The sequence below is a fragment of the Platalea leucorodia genome, assembly GCF_965183815.1.
Source record: "Platalea leucorodia genome assembly, chromosome: 9".
Taxonomy (NCBI): domain Eukaryota; kingdom Metazoa; phylum Chordata; class Aves; order Pelecaniformes; family Threskiornithidae; genus Platalea; species Platalea leucorodia.
In genome coordinates this window covers 7,953,663-7,975,798 of record NC_138831.1, presented here as the reverse complement: position 1 = coordinate 7,975,798, position 22,136 = coordinate 7,953,663, and the positions used below count along the sequence as shown (strand labels likewise).

Genomic DNA, 22,136 nt, shown 5'->3' with positions numbered 1-22,136 from the left:
CTGGGCCTGGCTGCAAAGACAGGGGAAGGCAATTTTGGGAGCCAGTTTGTCTGCTGGGGCTGGCAGTCTGACAGCTGATCCTCCTTGCACTGACATAAGTTTGAGGGCAGATGCTTAAAAATAAGTACTTTTATGATGTGTTTTTCACATTTTTAGGCAAGGCACGTGTAAATACATGTGAGCGCACAGCCTTGAATTCCTTGGGCCTGTGGTTTGGAGAAATCCAAAGGGGTTATAACATGCCAGCTTGAATTTCTGAATACAAGGGATTTTTGAGGATTTCTGTCTTTATTGTGTCTCAATAATAGGAGCAGCTGGTTATGGGCACAGATTTCCAATTAAACAAAAGATGGGGCTCTACTTCAGCTGCGGTGCGGCTTTCTGCATGGCTCCAGAATGCCAACATTCAAGATCCTTGATTATGCCATAAGAACTTAATTCCCTCTTGCTGTCAGCACAGTTGCTCCAATTGAGTCCCTTAAAAAGTTATGAAAATCTCATCTTAGCTAAACGTAGCAGCATGAAGGTTCAGGGGACCATTTTCCTCTAAGGCGGCCATTAGAGCTTGGACCTCGTGAGCTTTGCAGTGCAGTGTGAAACTCGTAGCTGTCATGGGGAATTTATTCAGGGGCTAACATACGTGTTGATTTGTGTTCTGGATCTTTTGGAAGACCTATAGTTACAAAACGTCCAAGCTTCATCAGTTGCTGTTCAGGTCACAAAGTGAGGAAAGGAGAGCGGAGGTGAACCTCCACTGAACATGCATTTACACCTTACCTAAAGATACCCACTTTCACCAGCTTGGTGTGATAGAAAGTACGTTATCTGGGCCAGCCGTCTCTGGGGGACGCGTGCCTCACTTCTGCCTATGTGTCACGATCCAGTGCATTTTACCTTCTTGTCCTTTCTTGAGCCCTATAAGTTCAGCAAACTGTTTCACTCCTCAGGAGACTGAAGTCTTGCATGTGGCAATGAACAAGACAGACCAAAGCAACCCTGTGCCTCAAACCTGCATAGTAATGGGGAGCAGATAAGCTGGTTTTTGGCCAGGTAGAGGAAGGACAAAAGCACATCGAAGAGCTCTGCTTTGCTTGGTATATGCTGAGAGCAGAGCATGCTGGATGGGGAGCCGAGCGGGGTGAAGAGGAGCTGTAACTCATGTACGCCGGTGCCAGAGGCTGCAGCCACCTCTAGCTCTACCCCTTTGCACACCTGAACGCTGTAGTATTTTATCCAAAAGCTGCATTTCAGCACATTTTTAAAAGCTCTCCAATTTCACTTCGAGGCAGGGGTGAGTCCATCACCTCCCCAGTGAACTCTTTCAGTATCTAAATAGCCTGACAGCGGGTGTTATTTCAAGGCTGGAGCTGTCTAAATCCAGCCTCCAGGCATCAAACCGTGCCCGAACGCTTGCCAGCCGGATGGAGCAGCAGTCCCACAGACAAAATGCTTTTTCCGTGTGCGATGCCTGTGCTGCGTGACTTGGGGGCAGCTGGGGTGGGTTAGGAGGTCCTGGAGCTATTCCCTCTGCCCTGGAGCAGGGTGGATGGAGGAGGTGTGAGCACATCCCGTGCTGCAAAAAAAACTGTGGCAAAACCACGCGTCTGGGCTTTTGCTCCGTTTCTGCGTCCTGGGGTGTTTGCCTGATCATTGTGAGCCAATGGAAGATGTTAAAATTATTTAATCCTTGAACAATCTTGTTACCAGGGAGGGAATCAGCTGCTTTTGGTGGGCCACAAAAAGAAAACCACTTGCCTAATGGGGTTTGCTTGGTTCTTAAATTTGAAGTAGCCCTGTGGTGGGCAGCAGAGGTAAAAGGCAGGAGAAGAGCAAGAAGTGGAAAAGAAAACAGAGAAATCCCAGACTACACAATATAAACTTGTCCTGGAGCTTTATTCCAGTGTACAATTACAGCTTTCCCTTGTTGCGGCATTATTCTAGTATGCTACCCCGTGCCTTATAAATACAAGAGCATTTTAAGTGGCAGACCCAGGGGAATTATCAGCGATGATCAATGCAGCAGATGATCATTATAATTGCTGGTGCACCAGGGGGCTCTGAGCAGTGCGAGAGCGGCTCTGACGGTCAGTACCTGGCAGCACAAAGACCACTCTCAGATGCTTTTGAAAGCACTGTTTCTGGCTCCTTTTAATCCAAATTTGATTTCTGCTTAAAAAAGAAAAATCATGGCATGTGCTTTCACAAGTGGATGTACGGCCTTCATTCAAATGTTCTTCTTTGATGCCAGCAGGAAGCAATGTTTCCGCGGGATCTCTTACAGACCAAGAACTGCTCCAAAGGCTTGGCAGGAATGGATGTCGTTCTCAACTGGTGAGCAGCAATGCTCAAACGACTCGGCTGCCGTTAGCTGTGGGAGAGAAGCGCACGGAGAGCCGCAGAGCGTGCCAGAACAAATAGCACTTAGGAAAATGATTTTTCCTTTGTTCCCTGCCTTTGTCCCTGCGAGTCGGGAGCGGGTTTCCGAGAGCAAACCCAGCGTTGCGGGATGCCGGACCGCCCGGCGCCGGGGATTGCATCCGTCTCCCACTGCCGCATGCCAGCACACGGGCACGTTCACGGATCCGGGGGTGATAACGGTCTTCTCCCAGCCGGGGCCGCGGGGTCTCGAGGGGGACCCCGGCTCCCTCCTGGGGTGCGTGCCTGGCTGCATCCCCGTTCTCAGCAGACCCAGCCAGCAGTTCCCACTCTCCTCTCCGTTTCAGAGCATCTGGCCTTGCTGCAAGGATTGTTTTGCTTCAAGAAATACATAAGTGCTTTGTATCCTAACGGCCACGGAAAAGGAGGACGTGCCAGACTCAGGCCGAAGCACGCTGAACACGCTTTCCAGTTTCACACGTGCTATCATCTGTGGAGCTCATGTGTGAGCCTACGTGTATGAGCACTTGCAACGTTTTGCAGACACGTTGAGAGGGTTATTTGCGTGTGGCTTGTTTTGCGTTTTTTTCCTCTTAACTTTTGCAAGGGCAGCCAGCAGCAATGAGAGAAATACCGAAGACACCAGATTTGTTTCTCTGTCGATTTTAAGTGCTTGGTGTAAAAGATCATTTAATACCTGACGTGCGGTTAAAAGCCAGCGCTGGGGAGGAGTGGGCGAGCCCCAGGAGCAGCCCCGCTCGCCCGGGCCAGCACAGGCTTGTCGGAGCTGCTGGCCGCCTTCCTCCTGCTGCAGCCAAAGCTCGCGGGAGCTCGCAAGCAGAGCCGGGGGTCGGGGCCACAAGCGAGTGTCCACACACACTGTGTGTGTGTGTACCGGCAGCCACTGCTCCACATATCATTGCACAGGCAGCTGCCCGTGCCGCTGTGGTACGTCCCTGGGTGGCACGGGGTGGACTGCTGGGGCTGTGGGACCCCTGGCGTGGTCCCAGGGGAAACGGTGCCTCCTGGGCACAGGGGGATGTCAGAGGATGTCAGCGTGCCTGGATTTTGCACAGACTCCACTGCGTGTGATAATGTACCGTGCTGTGCTTGAGAGGTGGCTGACCCACCCAGGTCCCCTTTTTGGGGATATCCGTGTTCAGGCACTCTGCTGCACACAGGCCAGCACGTACTGCCCTCGCAGGGCTCTTCGCAAAAGCCTTGCAGCTGGTGTTGCAGTTTGTTTGGTTTCATGAAAGCCAGGCGGGATTGCCCAGCTGGATGTGCCGGAGCTGTTACGGCTGAGCAAGTCAGCACCCATCAGCTGAGCCGCGCCAGGACACCGCGTGCTCCTTTGTAGTCCATCCCAGTGGTACAGTCATCCCAAACAGCCCGGTTTGGTGGGTGCTTTTGGTAGGGGTGTTGTACTCGGGGCGAGTACAACCGAATGCTGCTTCCCAGCACCAGTTCGTGGCATAAGAAACATGATATTTCCCCTCCGCCTCCTTTAATTCATTGATCAAAGAGATTCTTCATCAATCACTTAAATTCACAGGTTGTTTGCAAACTTTTCCTTCTAAGAGAAGGTGTAAGGCTTTGCCCGCAAAGGTGCTGGCATGGGTTTTGTCTTTGGTCACCCCTGGGACCTCCAGGAGAAGCTGCAGTCCTGCCTTTATTTAGCGGGCACCAGGAGGTTTGTGAACTGTCAAAGTTAAACTGGAAACACACCCCAAACCTAGGAAGACTGTAGAACACAAAGGCATTTGTAAACTAATGTAATTACTTTCCTCAGTGCCTTTGAATAAAGTTGGCTCCACTTTAAAGGCTTTGTCCTACCCTTGTTTTACATTACGTTCTTTCCTTTCTCCTGGTTTCTTTTTAATTTCTATCTTCTCCCCCGTGCCCTCCCCTTTTAGCTCCAAGCAGCTGTAAATTTCCAAAATGTGTATCACTTTTCGTTAGCAAAACTTGGCGTTTGCACGTTTTCCTTTTCCTGGGAAGATGGATATCTGCTGCACTGGGTTCTCGTGGCACAGAGCCTGTCCGAACAGCTGGGAGACCTCCCTGGGGCAGGACGGGGCTTGCCCGGCCGGCCGGCGTGCCGCGGCACCCAGCACCCGCAGCTGGCCTGGCTTCCAGCGTGCTGGCCAGCCTGTCCCCATGGCATCGGGGCCCCTGACGTTGTCTGAAGCCTTATTTTAACTCAGCCTGATGTTTTCCATATTCCTCCGGGGTTTCTCCCATCCAGATGGAAGCAGAGCTTAGTGGGGAAACTGAGGACGAAACCTAGCCTGGCCCACACATGGCTTGTGTGTGTTAATGATGCTTGTTAGGATAATCATGGGCAGAACAGATCTGTTGCGAGGGGAGATAGCAGGATGTGGAGCTGCTGTGTTGTACAGCAGAAGTATTTAATAATAAAACAGTTAAAGATAGCATAGGATTTAAAAGGGATATGTTATCCATCCTGGGTCGTTGCCCCACACTGTTTTCCTTATCTGGATGCAGCTCATGTTGCAGAGCCTGCAAGGTCAGTGAGGAGCCATCTGCCAGTGCTCGGGGGGTCTGGATCGGGCCCTTTGGCCGCAGCGGCCGTGCAAGGCTCACTAGCTACAAAGGCTTGTGCATGCTCCGAACCGGAGCTGGACGGAGGAGGAGTTATTTTCATGGAAGACGGTGACCTTTTGTACAAAAGCAAAGTGTAGACTGAGCAGTTTTAGTTTTCCAGTGAGTTAACATATTCTGCAGGCCTTTTCCCTGAAAAGCCAAATTTATATGAAAATCCCCCTTTCCTTCTTTATTTTTCCTTTTTGAGTGTCCTGACTGGGCTGTGCCAGCCCAGCCGCCAGCCACTCACTCGTGGGGTGGGAAATGCTCTCGGCAGTCGGCTGAGCACAGAGGCAAGGGACAGCCTGTGACCCCATCCCTTCTGGGCTCGGCTCTCCTGTCTGAGAAGCTGGACGCATCCCACAGGGAATCAGTGATGGATGAGACAGTGTATTTGCACAAGCCTGGATTAACGTCAGCCTGGGCAAGGGGCGTCCTTCTGCTCTTCGCCTGCACTCTGGCTGGACCTCTCGGGATAGGAGTGATGCCCCAGGCGAAAGGATCTGTGCGTCCCCCTGGTTCAGGTTTGTCCCCAGGAGGGATGGTGGGTGTAAAGGCAACAGCGGAGGAAGCCATCAACAGGCATAAGACAAGGGTTTTCTCCCCACGAGATGTCCCGCGGGTGCTGGGCAAGGACTGGCAGCTGCCTCCACTCCATCCTCTCCGAGAGCACCCCCACAGAAGGTCCCCTTGGCTGACGTGGATCCAAAGCAAACTCTTTCGGGTTATTTCAGGCAACAGAACACAGGTTGGAGCCTGTTATATTTATTTTGTTTTGCTTCTCAAACCAAATTGCCCATCCCTGCTGAGCTATGTTGCTGGTGTGATGGGAGCCATTTCCCGCGGACCTGCTGAGACTAAATGGAAAACTTCCCAGCGGAAGCAGGAGCGGAGCTGGGCACATACATCCCACTGCATCGGGCTCTGGGAAGGCAGCACCTAGCCTGCCGAAGGAAAAACTTGCATCCCTGCTTTCTGCCCAGGATGAGCGTCTCACAGCTTTAGGGACCGGAGCAGGCTGGTGGAATTTGATGGCTCTTCAAAAAAAAAAAAAAAAAAAAAGTCATTTCTAGTCTCCCCCAACTTCAAGGACTCAGTGGGCAAAAAAACTTCGTTGCAAGCAAAAACCAACCAAGCCGAGCGCAAGGGAAAGCAAGCAGCCTGTCCGCACATGGGGAATTTGGCAAGAGAAGTCAGCAGGCATCTGTACCGGCCGGGAAGGCGCAGCGTGGCAGCGTGGTAGCCTGGCAGCCCAGTAAAAGGTATGGCAGCCGGGGCATTGCCAGGAGATTTTCAGCTGCAAGCTCTGCTATGGACTAGCTGCGTGAACTCAGGGAGCTCATTTAATGTTGCTATACTGCAAATAGTCCTTTCCAGTGCATATATTTGCTACCTCATGTAGCATGTCATAAGAATTTAAGTGTTTTTAATGTGCTTTGATGTCCCTGGATGAAGGATGCTGTATAAATGCAAAGTAAGTATTCTAATGTATGTAGTTTGTTTTCTTTTTAACACAACAAAATCCTTAGCAGCCTTTCTTTCTTTGACAGTTTCCATAGCTGGTGGGTCTGTTTCTGCTGTGCCTTAGCAAAACAAATTTAGGGTTTGGCGGTGGCATATGCTCGGCGTGTTCCTCAGCTTCATGACTCAAGCAGTTCCCTTGTCGTCAGCACTGCAGAGTTATGGGCAGAAGCCTGCTAAAAATTTCTCTTTCCACAAAACCTGATGATGGGCAAAGGTGGATGTTAGGGTCGGTTTGGGGAGGAACCATAATTTGAGAAGAAAAGCTATTGCAAGCATTGGAGGAGCTCTGCTCACAGGTAGCTCTGAATGAGACCAGGGAGTGTGCTAAATGCAGAGTAATTATTCCTGAATAATGCCAGTTTGGGATATTTATTCTGGAATAAAAAATGATTTCTTCCTGTGGAAAGTAATTCCCTGTATGAGCCACCCCCAGCAGCCTGCAAGCCCGAGGGCGAGCTCTCCTGCCAGCCAGCCCCATTACCTGCCTCTGCGTCCCCATCCCTCCCGGTGACCCACAGTAGCTTGTCATCCCGCAGATGCTGTGGGGTTGTGCGGGCAGAGGGGGCTTCTCTGGGGAAAGCCAGCCCAGGTGGTGCTTTTGCCAAAGCCCAAAACATACAGCAAGGGAAAAAGCTGATCAGAAGCCACTGCAAAGCAAGTGTCATTTGGGAGAAGCCCTGCGAAAGCTGCCGGCAGTGCAGCCGCTCTGAAATGAATTGCTGCAGTGTCTGAGAGCCAAGGGAGCATCTCAGGGGGTTAATCCCACCACAGCAAAGGCAGAAGGCTGTGTGCACCAGGAAAATGGTTTGCATCTCTCTAGCTGAGTGCAGATTTAAGGAAGCCATCCAGCCCCCTGCTCCTGCCCAAGCATCCAGAGGCATCCAGGGCTGCAGAGACTCCAGATCTCAGCCAAGCAGCAAGAGCTTTCCCTTACCTTTACCTTCTCCTGCTTCTTCCCAAGCTGCTGAACGTCACCGTGGCTGTTTGGGAGTCGATCCTCGGCCAGGGAGTCCCATCCCGGTGCCTGGCCCAGCCCTTGAGTACACGTCCCAGGTGTGGCAGTCGGAGGAGAGACGCTGGGGTTCGGGGCGTGCTTCCTCTCCGGGCTGCCGCTGGGCTCCTCCAGCGCCGGGCACGCCATGCCCCACCACGCTGCCTTTTTAATAGCTGATTTTAATTATATGCTCTGAGACGAAAGAGAAAAAACAAGCCTTCCAACAGATTTTATCTGCTGTTTATTTCCACAAATTACTGCAGAAAAAAGCCTGGAGAGTTTTGATGGAGGTGGAGGCTGAGATAGCCGGCAACACAGAGGCTGCCGGGGCGCAGCCTTTTTAACCTCCCCTGCCGAGGCAGGTGCCGACACATCCCCGCAGCCGGCGAAACATGCTAACGCTATGGAGGCTGACCGAGCAAACGGTAACAAGCTCCGCCGCCTCGCCAGGGCTGCCACCCCTCGTTCTCGGTGGAGAAAAGGCAATAAAACCAAAGCAGCGCCTGGCTGTGTTTCCCCGCTCAAAATCATCGGGAAGACCCGGCGCCCGCTGGCTGGGGGGGGGTGGCTGCTGGCCAGCCGTGGGGGCATGGGCTCGGCCGGGGAGCCCCACTGCAGTCCCCTCTCTTGCTCCGTAGGTGCACCAGTACTACAGCTGCCTGCCCGAGGACAAGGTCCCCTACGTCAACAGCCCGGGAGAAAAATCTCGCATAAAGCAGCTTTTGCACCAGCTGCCGCCGCACGACAATGAGGTTAGTATCCGAAAAGTGTCCTCGGACGTCCATCAGGGCTGCAGGTGGGGAGGGGACGCACCTCCTGGGGTTGCTCATGGGAAGCGTGGCTCGTCCTTTCTGCTTTTTGGGGGGATTTACTTGGACTTTGGTCATGTTGCTATTTAAGTGCCATATTTGCTCCCTGCTTGGATTGTGTTGGAGGTGGGGGGGAGTTGTTTGTTTTTAAAGTTAAAATTTTTAAAATCATCCTTCTTCAGTTTTCTGAAATAAGAGCACTCTCTCAGCCCTCAGAGGCCAAAGCCGCATTAAAAGTGGCTTGAAATGCTGTTGAGATCAGCTAGAGCCGGATCCGAAGTCGCAAAAGCCTTTTCCCAAGTGCTGCTTCCGACTCACCTTGGGAGTGGGGGTGCATATGCACTCTTCTCGAGGGGTTTCGCTGGGGCTGAGCCTTGCGAGCTGGGAGAGCCTGGCAAGCTGGAGGTTGAGTCAAGACCAGGCAGAGCAAATAAACCTTCCTACATCTCACAAGAAAGATGTGAGGCAGCAAAAAGGGTCCGGTCTTTGACGTCCTGTTCTCGTCAGTGAGAACACTGGCTTCTGGTAGCCCACAAAATTTCCCTGTGTAAACAAAAAAAATTATTTTCACGCTGCTTTCTGAAGAAGCCGCTCTGGAAAATATGTGTAGGTAAGTTGTTTGATCTAGGTCAGATTTTAACGAGTTTGCCTGTGCTGTGGCTGGGTGCCATGGGCACAGCACGGCGCTGCCAGTGCCGGGGGAGCTCCAGGCAGCAGGCAGGGGCTTCTTCCCATGCACCCTTGGGCCCCAACCTGCCCACCTGCCTTCCCTGGCAGCCGCTGAAAACCTACAGCCTCTGACAGCTGAAGAACACAGGAATAAATGCTGCAAGCTGGAGGCACGAGCCTGCATGTATTTTTTGCAAACTGGCGGATTTTGCATCAAGTTTCCCCTCGTGCTCAGTTTTGCTCCTTTGAAAATTCAAGATGCATTGTTTGCTCATGTGAATAATCCTGCTTGGCTCCGTGAGCCTGCTCTCCAAAGTAACGGAGGCTGGATTGGGCACTGGTGCTACGCGTGGCCACCTTGGCTCTTCGGTCGTATTCTCTGTTGAGATGCAACCAGCCAAGAGCTAAGCCTGCGGGATGAAAATAGCCAGGAAAACCTCATAGTTTCATAAGCTTTGGGGAAATTGCATCATTCATTGTTTATATCCTTTTATTTTACTTACTTCCTTATTACCTTCCAACACAGAGGTTTTGCATATGTGCAAGCTTGACCCTATGCTGGAAGAATAGTTGGAGTCCCCAAATAGCTGGAACTCCCTCATTTACACAGGGAAAACTGGCTGCACTCTAGAAATGCCAGTGAAACATTTTGAAGCTGCTCTAAGACCTCTGCCATAAGGAGAAATCAGGAAAACTATCAATATGATTGCAGGTGTGGGTGAGACTCAGAGGACCCAACTTTTAAGACTTTCCTAGAAACCTAGCGCTTGGAGAGCAACCTTCCTCCTGCCCTTTCTTCTCATCCCTACCTCTTGAAATTTTGGCTGAGCCCTGGGCTGACTGCAGCCCAGGCAGCGGTGTTTCTCCAGCCTCCCCTAAGCCGAGGATGGAGTCCATTTGTGTAACCTCCTTGCAGAGGTTTGCAGAGCCCATGGGACTGCAGCTCTCTGGCCGGGGAGCCAGGGACATCCATAAAACTGAGAATCCCTTGTGTTTTTTAGGTCCGCTATTGCAATTCGTTGGATGAGGAGGAGAAGAGGGAGCTCAAACTCTTCAGCAATCAAAGGAAGAGGGAAAATTTAGGGAGAGGCAATGTCCGGCCGTTCCCTGTAACCATGACGGGAGCCATCTGCGAGCAGGTGGGTAGTGGCTGACCAACTGGCAGAAGCGGGGCGGCTTTTCAATTATCAAAGTTAACTGAAGCTCACAGGAGCAGCACCTGCCCTGTGCCCCCTGCCAGCCAGCTACGAGCACCAGGGTCCGTCGAGGCACGTGCCGAGAGCACCCTGCAGTATTTGATGTGGAGCAGTCACATCAGCTCCTGGCCTCAGGCAGGGGGGAAGCTGTTGATATCCTGGCCATAAAATGGGGATGAAAAGAGATTAAGGGACAGCAGAATGGAGGGGATCTGGGATGGAGGGGTCGTCTAGGCAGCCTACCCCCACATCACAATCACTCATGTTAAGAAAAAAAGAAGGGTAGTTGTCATAGGTGACTCCCTTCTGAGGGGAACGGACGGTCCCATATGCCAACCGGACCCAACCCACAGGGAAGTCTGCTGCCTCCCTGGGGCCAGGGTAAGAGATGTCACCAGAAAACTCCCTAGTCTGGTAAGGTCCTCAGACTATTACCCACTATTAGTTCTTCATGTCGGCAGCAAAGAGTTAACAAAGAGAAGTTCTAAGGCAATCAAAAGGGATTTCAGGGCCTTGGGGCGGTTTGTTGAAGGCTCAAGTGCTCAGGTAGTGTTTTCTTGGATCCTTCCAGTAGCAGGGACTAACATTGAATGGAACAGGCAGACCCGGCTGATCAACACGTGGCTCCGAGGCTGGTGTCATCAGCAGAACTTTGGGGTTTTTGATCATGGGATGGTCTGTTCATCACCAGGTCTATTGACATCCGATGGGATGCACCTTTCTCAGAAAGGGAAAAGGTTTTTTGCTCAGGAGCTAGCAGGGCTGATTGATAGAGCTTTAAACTAGATTGAAAGGGGGAAAGGGACAATACCAGGCTAGTCAGTGACGAGCAACGGGATGGCACGCCAAAGTTTGAGGAGCTGCGTGCTAGTGAGATTCCTCAGGCTGCTCCACGAGGTAATGGGCACAAGGAACCGCACTTGAAGTGTTTCTACACAAATGCACACAGCATGAGGAATAAGCAAGAGGAGCTAGATGCCTTGGCCCAGTCCCTGAGATACGACATCATAGTGAAACCTGGTGGGATGAGTCCTGTGACTGGTGTGCCATGACGGATGGTTACAGGCTCCTCAGGAGGGATAGGCAGGGCAGGCGAGGCGGGGGGGTGGCATTTTATGTAGTGGAGGGGCTGGAATGCATGGAGCTAGCAGTTGGCAATGGCACAGTTGAGAGCCTCTGGGCAGACAAACAAAGTGGATGTCGTTGTGGGACTCTACTATAGGCCACCCAGCCAGGATGACGGCACAGTTGAGTTATTCTTTAAGGAACTAAGGGGTGCTTCTAAGTCATCTGCCCTTGTCCTTATGGGGGACTTCAACTTGCCAGATGTCAACTGGCAATACCACACAGCTGGTACAAACAGGTCCAGAAGATTCCTAAACCATGTGGATGATAACTTCTTGGTACAGGTACTAAGGGAACCGACCAGGAAAGGTGCCTTCCTCGATTTGTTGCTTATTAACAGAGAGGGTCTCGTGGGTGAAGTGGCAATTGGTGGCTGCCTTGGTCACAGCGACCACGAAGCAGTCAAGTTTAAAATCTATGGTTACAGGAGGAAAACTGCCAGTAAGACCTCAACTCTGGATATGAGAAGAGCTGACTTCAGGCTACTCAGGGAACTACTTAGTAAGGTCCTGTGGGAAAAAAGCTTTTGAAGGTGCTGGGGTCCATCAGTGCTGGGCACTTTTTAAGTACCACCTCCTAGGAGTGTAGGAGCAGGCAACTCCAAAATGTTGGGATTCAAGCAGGTGAGGTAGAAGGCCAGCTTGGCTGAGTAGGGATCTTCTTCTAGAACTAAGGAGAAAAAAGAAAATGGATGGCCAGTGAAAGCAAGGTCAGGCAACATAGGAGGACTACAGAGATGCTGTTCACCACTGCAGGGAGGAAATTCGTGCGGCCAAAGCTCAATTAGAGCTGAAGCTGGCCAGTACTGTGAGGGACAATAGAAAGGGCTTTTTAAAATATGTTAATAGCAAAAGAAAGGCCAGAAATAACATTGGCTCGTTACTTGACGAGCATGGTCACCTCACAAACAGGGACATAGACAAAGCAGAGACGTTTAATGCTTTCTTCGCCTTGGTCTTCAACACCAATGATGGGCTGTGGGACCCCCAAAGCCCTGGGCTAGAGAACCATGACTGCGAGAACAACAAACTCCCAACCAACCCCGAACTTGGGCGGGATTTGCTGCTCCAGCTGGATCCCTGTAAGTCAATGGGGCCCAATGGGATTCATCCGAGGGTACTTAAAGAGCTGGCTGATGTCACAGCGAGACCTCTCTCAATGATTTTTCAATGCTTTTGGGAATCTGGAGAGGTCCCAGTTGACTGGAAGCTGGCAAACGTTGTCCCAATCTTCAAGAAGGGCAACAGGGATGACCTTGGTAACTATAGGCCTGTCAGTCTCACCTCTGTGCCTGGCAAAATTATGGAGAAGATTATTCTGGGAGTTATTGAAAAACACCTGAAAGAGAACGCAGTCATTGGTCCCAGCCAGCATGGGTTCACGAAGGGCAAGTCCTGCTTAACAAACTTAATTTCTTTCTATGACAAGGTTACCCACCTAGTTGACCAAGGGAAGCCAGTCGATGCAATCTTTTTGGATTTTAGTAAAGCTTTTGATACTGTCTCTCACAGTATCCTCCTGGACAAAGTGTCCAGAATACAGCTGGATAAACACATATTGCAATGGATGAGCAATTGGCTGACGGGTCGGGCTCAAAGGGTTATAGTAAATGGGGTTACATCGGGCTGGCGACCAGTCACTAGTGGGGTTCTGCAGGGATCCATCTTAGGGCCAGTGCTCTTTAATGTCTTCATAAATGACTTGGATGCAGGACTTGAAGGACTACTATCTAAGTTTGCCAATGACACAAAATTGGGAGGAGCTGTTGACACTCTCGAGGGCAGAGAGGCCCTGCAGAGAGACCTAGACAAATTAGAGAGCTGGGCAATCACCAACTGTATGAAGTTTAACAAGGGCAAGTGCCGGATTGCGCACCTGAGATATGGCAGCCCTGGATGTACATACAGACTGGGGAACAAGAGGCTGGAGAGCAGCCCCACGGAGAGGGATCTGGGGGTTCTGGTCGACGGCAAGTTGAACATGAGCCAACGGTGTGCCCTGGCAGCCAAGAGGGCCAACCATGCCTGGGGTGCATCAAGCACGGTATTGCTAGCCAGTCGAGGGAGGTGATTGTCCTGCTCTACTCTGCACTGGTGTGGCCTCATCTTGAGTCCTGTGTGCAGTTCTGGGCCCCATAGTACAAAAAGGATACGAAGCTACTAGAGAGTGTCCAGAGGAGAGCCACAAAGATGGTGGAAGGGTTTAGAGGGGAAGTCGTACGAGGAGCGGCTGAAGTCACTTGGTCTGTTCAGCCTGGAGAAGAGGAGACTGAGGGGAGACCTCATTGCGGTCTACAGCTTCCTCACAAGGGCAAGAGGAGGGGCAGGTGCTGATCTCTTCTCCCTGGTGACCAATGATAGAACCCAAGGGAATGGCAGGAAGCTATGCCAGGGGAGGTTTAGGTTGGGCATTAGGCAAAGGTTCTTCACCCAGAGGGTGGTGGAGCACTGGAACAGGCTCCCCTGGGAGACAGTCACAGTGCCAAGCCTGACAATATTCATATATTGAACGCCCTCAGATATATGGTGTGAATTTTGGGGTTGTCCTATGCAGGGACAGGAGTAGGACTGGATGATCCTTGTGTGTTCATTCCAACACAGGACATTCTATGATTCTATGATTCAGAAAGCAGATGTGAATTAGCACCTTCTGCTGCTGTGGCTGCAAAAGCAGCGGGCTGGTGATGGGCAGCAGCGGGCTCACCCACCCCACATTAAACACCGGCTTTTCTGACAGTGCGGCGGGCAGATCAACGGAGGGGATATGGCCGTCTTCGCCTCGCGAGCAGGGCACGGCGTTTGCTGGCACCCTCCCTGCTTCATCTGCAGTGTCTGCAATGAGCTGCTGGTCGACCTGATCTACTTCTACCAAGACGGGAAGATCTACTGCGGCAGGCACCACGCCGAGTGCCTCAAGCCCCGCTGTGCGGCGTGCGACGAGGTAAGAGCCAATTTGCCCCAGCTTCTGCCACGGATGCGGCCTGCAGGGATGGCACGAGAGGGTTCCCCTTGCCAACTGGAGGGTATTTCCCTTCCATCCGCCCTGACAGTGGTGGATGCGTTAGCATAGCATAGCATCTGCACGGAGGCGTGTACACAAAATACGATGGTTTGGCTTTGCCAAGGGTTCATGCAGGCTTTTCCTGGGGTTTCAGGTGAGCATCTCAGGGATTTTTAGCTGCAGTCTGCCTAGGGCTGTTCTGAGAGGGATCCTCATCTACACACAGGCTTTCCATGAGTGTTTCCAGCACAGCACATCCCCCATGCTGTGTGATTTTAGCCCAGCTGTGTGTGGTGGTCCTCCCTTCTCCTCTGTTCCCCAGAAGAAGCCTCTGGTAGGATGAGTGCTGTGTTTCCTACAAGATGGTAGTGTCTGAGTGCACGCCGAGCTGAAATAGGCTTTAAGAGAGGAGATTAACGGGCTATAGGAAGCTGAACAAATCGAATACAAAACGAACATAGAAAACCATACAGAGTCGCATCTGAGCGTTTCTCAAGTGTCAATCTCTGTTTAAAAGGCTGGTGAAGGAAATTGTTCTGGCTTTTAAAGTTATGAAAACCATAGTGTGGAAAACCGTATGTACTGTAAAATACCACGTCCCATCTATGCAAGCGTGTAATAGTAAATATCCAAGGCTATATGCACTTCAAATATAAAGAACATTGACGTATGTATCCAATTAAATTTGTAACGTTACCAGTAAAAAACCAGCTCCTAACCATTTAACTGGCCCTGTTTCCTTGTGGCTTAGGCTGGGTAATTTTTTTTCCGTGTACTTTTTATCCTTGCAAATTCTTGTACAAGTCTTTTATTCAGCTCCTTCTTTAACACACGCTTCTTCCCGTGAAACATCCAGCACTAATTGCAAGAAAGAGGAGCTCAGGTATAAGAGGAACTGCAGGGGAAAAGCTTCCAGTGTGACCTGTGCTGGGACGGGGAGCCAGGGAGCAGAACTGGGCCGCTGCTTGCTCCCCTGGCTTGGCTTTGGGAGGGGAGATGGCGTGGGGATAGGAAGCTGAGACAACAAGAAAGGATCTGCTGAAAACATTTTGGATGGCTGCTTCACCAGCCCACCCCTAACAGCCCTCCATGCCTCAGTTTCCCCGCTAGTATAGTGACTGTGATCATCTTTATAAGCACACAGGCTGGGGTAGAGACGATGGTGAGGAGCCAGGTAGCTCTGTCTTCTCTCCCCTCCGGAAAGCTGCCACTTCTCTTTGTGTTTTTGCTCATCCACTGTACTTAGGTCCCTGTTTCAGAGACTGGTAAATGTGTTTTAGTAAGTGGCTGCTCTGTTCTTCAAAAGTCCACCAGATCGATAAGCTGTATATAAGCGTGTTTATTACCCTGATCGACCTCTCCTGCTGATGGATGTGCTTACAAGCATGTTACTGCGAGCTCTGCCTTGACGCTTTGTAGTCCATGCAATACTGCGGTCCTGAGGTATTTGCATTTTAATGGATTTCCTTAAGAAGTGATGGGTGCCCCTGCCACAAGCCAAACCACGGGAGTTTCTCGTGCAGGACGGGAGGGTTAGCTGTAAAATTTGGAGGTTGTATGAGCAAAGGGGCACAGCTGCCATGCACGGGCAGGAGACATGAAGGTTGGTGCCCACATCTCAGGTCCCCTCTCTGACGGACTCTGCTCCACATTTGTGCGTCCCCTCCCCCAGATCATTTTTGCCGACGAATGCACCGAGGCCGAAGGGCGGCACTGGCACATGAAGCACTTCTGCTGCTTTGAATGCGAGACGGTGCTGGGGGGGCAGAGGTACATCATGAAGGACGGCAGGCCCTACTGCTGCAGCTGCTTCGAGTCCCTCTACGCCGAGTACTGCGACACCTGCGCCCAGCACATCGGTACGTGCCTCGGCCCCGGGGCGAGCACCGTGCGGGAGGGGAGCGGGGCAAACCTCTGCTTGGAAGGTTGTTTCTGGCAACAAGAGCTGTTGCATGAAGTCTTTGACAACAATTTGGGGCTACAGGCAGGACTGCCTGCCGCTGGGGTCTGCACCAGCCCTGCAGCGTCCAAAGAGGCTGGTGCCCCTCTCACATCTCGCCAAGGAGCTAGCACGGTAATTTGTGTAGTTAAACCACTGCTTATCCCTTTTTGTGGTCAGAGAGGGGAGGACTATCAGAGAGCAACCTCAGGAGCTGTTGCAACTAGTGAAAGCTTTCTCTGGCCTAATATAATGCACACTTTTTTTCCTTTAAATCTCATTTTCCTGTGAACAGCCTGACTCTTCGACTCTCAGATTTTTCCCAGCCAAGCTTGCCAAAGGATCACATGAGTTAATGAGCTACTGACAGGAAAGATGCGTGTTCATTAGGCATCATTATTGTTTCTGTTTGCCTTTTTTAATCAACCTGCAGATAGATGTTCTCAGAAAGAAATAACGCATCAGAGTCAATCTACATTTGTAGAACAGTGATTTAAAATGTACTTTATTCTGGTGGCTAGCTGACCCCCCAGCACTTGGGGGGTAGTGAGCCGGGTGGACTGGGAAGCCACCTTGCTGTTCTCCCCGATCCTGTTTGTCTCTTGGCTGAGCATTTGCTTGCGGATGGGCAGGCAGCCCTTTCTTTGTCCATGGAGGTGAGCTCACGTGTTCAAATAATTCATAGGCTGCAGGGAAAGAAAAAAAAAAAACAACCGTTTTGCTCTTGTGCAGCGGCCAGATGGCATGGGGAGGAAGACTCAGGGCTTCAGCAAAGCACTTGGAGGACGCGTTTGCTGTGACCTGCAGCACATCCTTCCCGAAAGCTCAGCTGCAGAGCGGTGAAGCAGCTGTTAGCGCTTCTCGCACACTCCCTTCTCTCGTGCTTCCCCCATCTGCTGTCCTCCCCTCTGTCCGGCCGGCTGGAGCCTGCTGACTGTCGGGTTTTCGGGCCAAAATGCCTGTTTTGGTGCATATCTGCACGTTTCTAGCAAAGGAGGGACTGCAGCCATTTTGCTGCAAGTTGCTCATAGTAGTCACTGAGCGTTGTACTTAAGAGCCACATAAATTAGAGATAACCGCCTGCTTAAGACTTGTAAGGCTTGAGTTGGGTAGCCAAAGCTGAGAGTAAGGAGGCTGTGCTCCTTCCTCTACAAGATGGCTTTGGGGCATTGGAAAAGGAGCTGATAAAATCCCTGTCTCTCTTTTGTCCACACTTGTAGCCCTCCAATCTATATATAAAAACTTTTCGCTCATTATAAGGGCTAAATACACTAAAGCAAATTTAGCTTGGAATAAAATGACCATTAACATAGTTTTCATTTATAAATTATCCAGTGGCATTTGGCCCTCCCAGCGGCAGGGCCACGGCGGGTGTGCAAGCACGTGCTGTGCACGCATGCAGCACAGCACCACGCTGTGCCAGCCAGCCTGCGCCGTGCACGGCGGTTTCCCAAGTTATGGAGGCTTTTGCCATGAATGGCAGCTTGACCAGGCAAATAAGTGTTATAATTGAAACCTCGGGAGCTTTGCTCACAGCTCTGACCAAGAGTGATGTGCATGCAGCAGTTGTGCTCCCGCGGCCCTGGCTGGTGCCTGCGAGCAGCCCCGGGGTTTGCTGGCGGGGGGACAGGCTCTCTGCATCAATTCCTTTACTTAACCCAAGGAGCAACACGGGGAATGTGGTTGGGTGCAAGGCAAGGGGGTGCACTCAGATCCTTGGGGCCAGCTCTTTCTCCTCCCTTTCGGAGAAGGGGCCCCCATAGCCAAAATAAAGTTAGGATGGGGCCGCGGTAGCAGCGAGGGACAGGGATGCGATCTGTTCTGTTACGTACTTAACCAAGGCAGCACAAATTCCTCATTATGGTTCGGTTGGAGGCTTTTTGTATTTTTCAAATCAGCAGCGTATTACTACTTTGACTTCAAGGACTTTATGGAGAACTTCTTGCATTCCTTTGCTTTATGATCGGAAATAGCCGCATTTAATACAAAATAGCTTGAGGCTCGGTTCTGCTGCCTTTCCCAACATTGAGCAACTCCCGAGCAAAGGCCTGCAGCCTGCAAGGAATTAGAAATGGGCTTAACTTCACGCTCTGGAGAAACCCTGCTGAAGGGCTTTCGAGAGCAAGCCCGGGTGCATGTCGCTCATAGGGGATGCTTGCATTGAGTGCAGTGCAAAGTGATGTTTGTGGGCTAACTCTGATGCTTGTGCGTCTTCCCTCTCAAGGTATCGACCAGGGCCAGATGACGTATGACGGCCAGCACTGGCACGCCACCGAGACCTGCTTCTGCTGCGCACAGTGCAAGAAGTCCCTGCTGGGACGGCCCTTCCTGCCCAAGCAGGGGCAGATCTTCTGCTCCAGGGCCTGCAGCGTCGGCGATGACCCCAACGGCTCCGACTCCTCCGACTCGGCTTTCCAGAGCGCGCGAGCCAAGGAGTCCCGCCGCAGCGCCAAGATCGGCAAGAACAAGGGGAAAGGCGAGGAGGGGGCGCGCAGCCCGTGCAACCAGCTGCAGGTCACCTCCAACCGCCTCTCCACCGACGTGGACCCGCTGTCCCTGCAGATGGATTTGCTGAGCCTGGCCAGCCAGACGCCGAGCCTCAACAGGGAGCACTTGTGGAGGAGCCGGGATGAGCTCTATCACTACGGGAGCAAAATGGAGCAAAGTCAGTCCCAAAGCCCTTTGCAGCTTCTCAGCCAGTGCAACATAAGGACCTCCTATAACCCCAGCCAGGTCCCAGGCTCGCAGCCAGATTTATGGGCGAAACATTTCAGCAACCCAAAGAGGAGCTCCTCGCTGGCGATGAAGAGCCATGGTGGCAGCTTCATCCAGGACTGCAGAGAGGACTACTACTCGGGGAGGCTTCGCTCGCAAGAGAGCTACAGCGACATGTCCAACCAGAGCTTCCCCGAGACAAGAGGAAGTCTCAAAGTCCCCAAGTATGAAGAGGAAGAGGAAGGCGGGATGCCGACGCCGCAGTGCCGCACCCGGCACCCCATCAACGCCCTCAAGTTCACGGAGGACCTGACGCCCACCGAGCAGACTCCCCGCGGCTCCATGGAGTCCCTCGCACTCTCCAACGCAACAGGTACGTCACCCCCGCTCCTGTCACCCTGCGGCCACCCCGGGACCTCCTCCGTGCAATGGGGTCCCTTGTGCTCCGGGTCAGTGCCACGGCAGGTGTCTTCCCGTTACAGGGGTGACCGGCAGCTTGGGGACCGCCGCTCGGTGCCACGGGCTTGCCTGCCCGGCCCCAGTGTGCCTGGCAGCCCCCTCTTGCTTCGCTTGCTTGTTTACCAAATGCAGGGCTTTATAGATAGCCAGCCTTTCTGTGTAGCTCAAAACAAATGTTTTCAAGCTCTTTAATCCTCCCTGTTGTGAATAGGAGAGAAAAATCAAGGCCAGCTGCTAACACAGAGGCAGATTCCAGCCTTCAGTGCTTGAAGGACTGCTGTCAGCTGCCCTTGGAGGCAAAAAATATTTTTAAATGCTTTGAAATAGGCCCAGTTAACCCCTTTTGCATGTTACGCAGTCCTTGAGCACGTGACGAGTTCAAACAAATTCCTCCCCCGCTATGCATGGCTCTTTTTCTCCTCTTCCCCAGTCCCTGGGTAGAAATTGCAGGGAAGAGCCAGGCGAGATGCTTGTCCCGTCAGGCTGAGCCCGTTTCTCACGAGCGCATCCCAGGGTAATATTTCTCAGCCCTCTCACCCCAAACGTCTTTGGGTTTCATTTTGCGGCTGCGGGGATGGGTGTGCGTGCACGGACGTGTCTGCGGCAGGGCTCTGGTCTGCAGCCCGGCACTGGGGAGGCTCAGACCCCGGCGCACACCGTCCTTCTGCAGCCTGCTGTAGTTTGCATTATCGGGTGGCTGCGCTCGTCTGGCACAGCTATCGCTTGCTTCCAGTCCCTCAGCAGAAAACTTCTCGGAAAAGAAAATACTGAGCCTGGTTTGCTCGCCAGAGATACTGCCTTGCTTTTTCTTCACCACTCCCTGGCTTTTTTCTGTTCCAGCCAAGCATTGCTTGGATTTGGGCACGTCCTACATCTGCCCCCTGCAAAATGGAGTCCGTCTGTCTTGCTGTCACTGGCAGCGAGCAGCCTGCAGGGTGTTCAGTACCCAGTCCCGAGGGCTGGCACTGGGTGGTGGGGATGCGCCAGCGAGCATCGCCGGGCCCCTGGAGAGCTGAGCGCCGCTGAAGCCGAGCGCTGTGCCTCTGCCCCACCTGGACGGACAGGTTTGCTCTGCAACACCCGTGCCTCCTCACCCTGCTCCGGGGTTTCGGCGTGTTTGTTTTGGGAATTTGCCAGCCCCGTGCCAAGATGTGAAATGATCTCTGTGTTCAACCAGGATCTCCCTAACCCGCGAGTGGTAAAGCAGGGAGGGAGAGGAGAAGCTAATGAGCTGGAGAGGGTTTTGCTCAAACAGCCTCAGATATACATGGAGGAAAAATAGATGTGAATTGGTGAGGGAGTTGGCTCTTGGAAACAAGGTTCTCAGAAGCAAAGCCCGACGTTTCCAAAGCTGCTCGCGTTCCTGAAAACTTGTATTGTGTAAAACCCCGTCAATACAAAGAGTCTTGAGCAACACCAAGTTTGGATGAGCAATCCCTGAATACTGAAGTGGTTGATGCATGCTTTGGAGCTGAAGTGTAACAAGTTATTGGGGATACAGGTCAAGAGATGAGAAACGTGGCAAGGCCTTCATATTAGAGTGAAAATCACTCTGACATTCATTTTAGAGACACCTTTTAGAATGCTCAGAGGGAGATCTTCCAAAGGCATCCGTCCTCCATACGTAGCCAAAGTATGAATTTCCTTACGGGCAGTGCCTGCCTTAACGACTCACTTCTTTCCTGCTTTCTGGAGCGGATGCTCAGCATGATGGGGCTTGCAACAAATTTAAGCAGTTCCTCTGCAGAGTGAGGTGATAACATTTTTATTAATGTGTAAGATTCTAATAATTTTCCTTCCTCTGGGACCTGGCTCAGCTCGAGCTGAGGGGCAGTAAGAGGCAGCTCCCCCGGGGCCGTGTGTGCAATTATGGAGGACACATTTATCATCCCATTTAATTGGCAGCGTTTTGAGGACAGGGAGATTTGATGACGTGGCCGAGGTCTGCGGGAGGGCAGGTTGCCCAGCAAACACCCCCATGAAGCTCCCCCCAGCACAGCCCGGGGGTCCAGCTCGCCCCGTGCCCCCTGCCCTGCACACCCCAGCTCTGCTTTGCAAGAAACTCGCAGGCACCCAGCTACGAGGTCCCTTGGAGCTACTGGTGCTGCACAGTTGCTCCACCTTATAAAGTGAGATAATTCACACTGCATCCGTCTTAACATTTTATGGCATCACTGAAAACATTCTTTTTTTGTAGGGAGCTGAAGGGCAAACAGTCCCTGACCTGCAGAGCACACGTTAAAAGCTGGTCCCTCCCTGGCAGCAGATTTTGCTGTGATGTTTCTATTAAGACTTAAGTACTAATTAGCTGGAGACGTCAGTAAAAGCAGATAATACATAGGATGTGCAGCCGGAGTCCCTGTCCTCTGGCCAGAAGGCTGCCTTCTGTGAACAGATGTTGTCCCTATAATATCTGTAATGCATTCAGTGCCAGACACGGGGTCACCCATTGGGTGGGTCAAGATCTATGTGACCCCACGTCTCCTGCAAGACCCCAGGTTTTCGCCTTACCAACGAGGCTCTACTGAATCGCTTCAAAGCCAATTCCTCATGGGTTTGTTAAGAGGTGTGACACTGTGTTAATCTTGGGCACTCACCCTTAAAGTGCTCAACTGTGCTCCATCGTCACACCATGGGCAGTCATGCACCAGCAGACGCCGGAGTGGCAGAGGTAGCTGTGACCCTCCTTGTGCATGGTTTTGGGGTTTGAATTAGATGGGAGC

General features: G+C 51.9%; 1 protein-coding gene across 1 annotated transcript in view; it reads left to right on the top strand.

Moving 5' to 3' along the window:
- PRICKLE2 (prickle planar cell polarity protein 2) overlaps nucleotides 1-22,136 on the top strand; it is a gene marked incomplete at both ends in the record, with an annotated part of 110,196 nt that overhangs the window by 79,461 nt on the left and 8,599 nt on the right. Inside the window, 5 exons of the mRNA XM_082321456.1 lie at nucleotides 8,140-8,253; nucleotides 9,981-10,118; nucleotides 14,037-14,240; nucleotides 15,973-16,159; nucleotides 18,464-19,327. Coding sequence (XP_082177582.1) covers nucleotides 8,140-8,253; nucleotides 9,981-10,118; nucleotides 14,037-14,240; nucleotides 15,973-16,159; nucleotides 18,464-19,327 — 1,507 coding nt within the window. The remainder of the gene's footprint in view (nucleotides 1-8,139; nucleotides 8,254-9,980; nucleotides 10,119-14,036; nucleotides 14,241-15,972; nucleotides 16,160-18,463; nucleotides 19,328-22,136) is intronic.